Source organism: Atta colombica, unplaced genomic scaffold, assembly GCF_001594045.1.
Source record: "Atta colombica isolate Treedump-2 unplaced genomic scaffold, Acol1.0 scaffold55, whole genome shotgun sequence".
Classification (NCBI taxonomy): domain Eukaryota; kingdom Metazoa; phylum Arthropoda; class Insecta; order Hymenoptera; family Formicidae; genus Atta; species Atta colombica.
Genome location: NW_017259545.1, coordinates 1,107,348 through 1,109,896, shown reverse-complemented (window position 1 = coordinate 1,109,896; position 2,549 = coordinate 1,107,348). Strand labels below are relative to the sequence as shown.

Sequence of the window (2,549 nt, the reverse complement as noted above, 5' to 3'; positions counted from 1 at the left end):
TAATAATTTCTATTTAATTGTTCAATACATTATTCTTTTAAAAATGTATTAAACTCTATATTTAGAATTTATTAATATATAGAATTTATTTATAATTCTTATATTTATATTTTTATTATTTATATTTTTACTCACTAATTTGTTATTTATTTATATCAGTATTTTTTATGATAAATTAATGTTTATATATTGATTTCAGAATATTAAGAAGTGAAAGATTCTATGAGCAGGAACATGTCGATTATAAATATCGTTCGATCAAGATGACGTCGGATAAGCAAACGAGATCGTCTTCCTGGTTATTACGATCATGTAAAAGAAGCCGATTTAAAATAGAATTATACTTAATATTTGGATATTTGTTAACGTATTGTTCAGCTAGAAACAATCCGCCTAGATTTCTCATAGACGGACAAACAGAAATTGTCCTTAGATTAAAGGAAGAGTCCGAAACTCCGATTGGTAAGAATAATAAATAATCATTTTAAAAAAAGATTATACTATTCTCTTAAGGAGATCTTAAGTTATAGAATTACTGATATTACAAGTTGGATAGTACTCCAAATTGACTGTACAAAAAAAGATGCAAGATGCACGATTAATTTAACGAGAAAATCGAAAATTATTTAGTTGTGAATATTAAAGTGACTATTAAATTTTTAATAAGACAATTTTTTTGATTTTCTTAAATCGACCATTTTGCACCTTTTTTTGTATTTTAATTGTAAAAGAATTTTGCAATCTGTACAGCCTATCAGAATATTCTCTTTCTAATTTGTAATATCGACATTTCTGTCATTTTAGGATATCTCCTTAAAGAGTGGATATATCAGTCGAATATAAATTTTTAATAAGCAAGTTTTAATATATGACTATATAGTTTTTACTAAGTAAACAGTCAAATGAAAATTTATGATCAATTTATCTATAATGAAAGAACACGAGAACACCTTCTATACATACTTGTGCTGGTTGATTATGGATCACAAAACTTTTTATTACTAGTTAATACGCCAATTTAAGCACCATTGTATAAACCATTGCCGTTTTTTAACATGCGAATAAGCTTGCGAAAATTAATGTGTTCTTTATGATTCGTCTTTCGTTCTCAATTCTTTCTTATAAATATGTGTATTTAGATAATATCTAAGGAAGAGTTATAAAATTTAGATATCTTCTATTGCTTTAAAAAGATAGCAATTACAAAAATACTTCTCATTATTTTCTTCTATAAGACCATTATATTTTTCATTTTTATTGTACATAAATAAAACTTATAAATATATAAAAATATTACTTACAGGTAGCCTAATTTACAAGCTCAAAGGTATCGATCCAGATAATGATATATTGACATTTGGCGTTCGAGAACAGCCTGGTAGTGACGTGATTCAAGTCGAAAATTTCGGTCTTAATGAAGCCAACATTTATTTACATAAGTTACTGGACAGAGAGGTAATCTCATTCTTTCAAATAATTTTTAAGTTATTACTAAGATTGTGAGAGAGTTATTAAAAAATATTTTTTAAATTTTACTTCAAATATCGCAAAGTAAAAACTTAACAATTGTTCGTCTTAATAATAGTCATAAATCATCAAAGGAAGAGCTATTAAACAACATAACTACAGAAACAAAGCTAAGACAGGAAGAGATACCGCAATAATTCTTATGTTGTCCCACTGTTATTTCTGTTTTGCACGAGCGATTTACCTTGTCTTCGGATTATGACTTCAATATTACAGTCCAACAAACCATTAAAGAGAAATTTAAGTATCAGCGGAGACAAATGTAATTTACTCATCATCTTTATGAGGATCCACTTCGTAAAGATATTATTTGTAGCGTCATTAGTGCACGCGTAAAATAATACGTTTGTTGTTAACTTTCTATCGTCGATGATACTCGTATTTGAATTCTATATAATTTTATATGTTTTGGCATATTTATGTATTTCAATATAAATTTTATGTACATATATTTTAATTCTTTAAATATTATATGTATTTTATTACACGACAAAAATTAAAAATATAAAATTATAAATAGAATTCTTCCTAAATTCTGATACAAATTATAAATCGTCTAAAGCAAACTTAATTTAATTTTAATGTTATTTTTATCAGACAAGAGATGAATATGCACTCGTGTTAACATTAACGGATGGAAGATTGGGAGAGGGAAATTTTATCACGCAAAGTCTGCTGCTTCTGGTCGAGGACATTAACGACAATGTACCAATTTTCCGTCCACATCCTACCTCGTTAACTCTTCGGGAGGATTCACGCCCGGGTATTTTAACAACGGTGGAAGCTACCGACGCCGATTTGGGTGCTCATGGTCAAGTGGTGTATTACCTTCAGGAACTGGACGGCGATAACAACGTTTTCAGTATATCGACCGTCAATGGCAAGGGCGTCATACGCTTAGTGGGTTCTTTGGATTACGAACGAAAGTATCTGTATCAACTGCGGATCTTGGCTGTAGATCGTGCAATAAATGAAAAGGTATTTTATTTAAGTGTTATTATTTTTCATTATATATTTTATTA

At 28.2% G+C, this 2,549-nt stretch overlaps 1 protein-coding gene across 1 annotated transcript in view; it reads left to right on the top strand.

Moving 5' to 3' along the window:
- The first annotated feature begins 263 nt into the window (after positions 1-263).
- The window catches only part of LOC108691909, a 30,191-nt gene continuing 27,905 nt past the window's right edge, over positions 264-2,549 (top strand). Inside the window, exons 1-3 of the mRNA XM_018199864.1 lie at positions 264-462; positions 1,304-1,455; positions 2,125-2,505. Coding sequence (XP_018055353.1) covers positions 264-462; positions 1,304-1,455; positions 2,125-2,505 — 732 coding nt within the window. The remainder of the gene's footprint in view (positions 463-1,303; positions 1,456-2,124; positions 2,506-2,549) is intronic.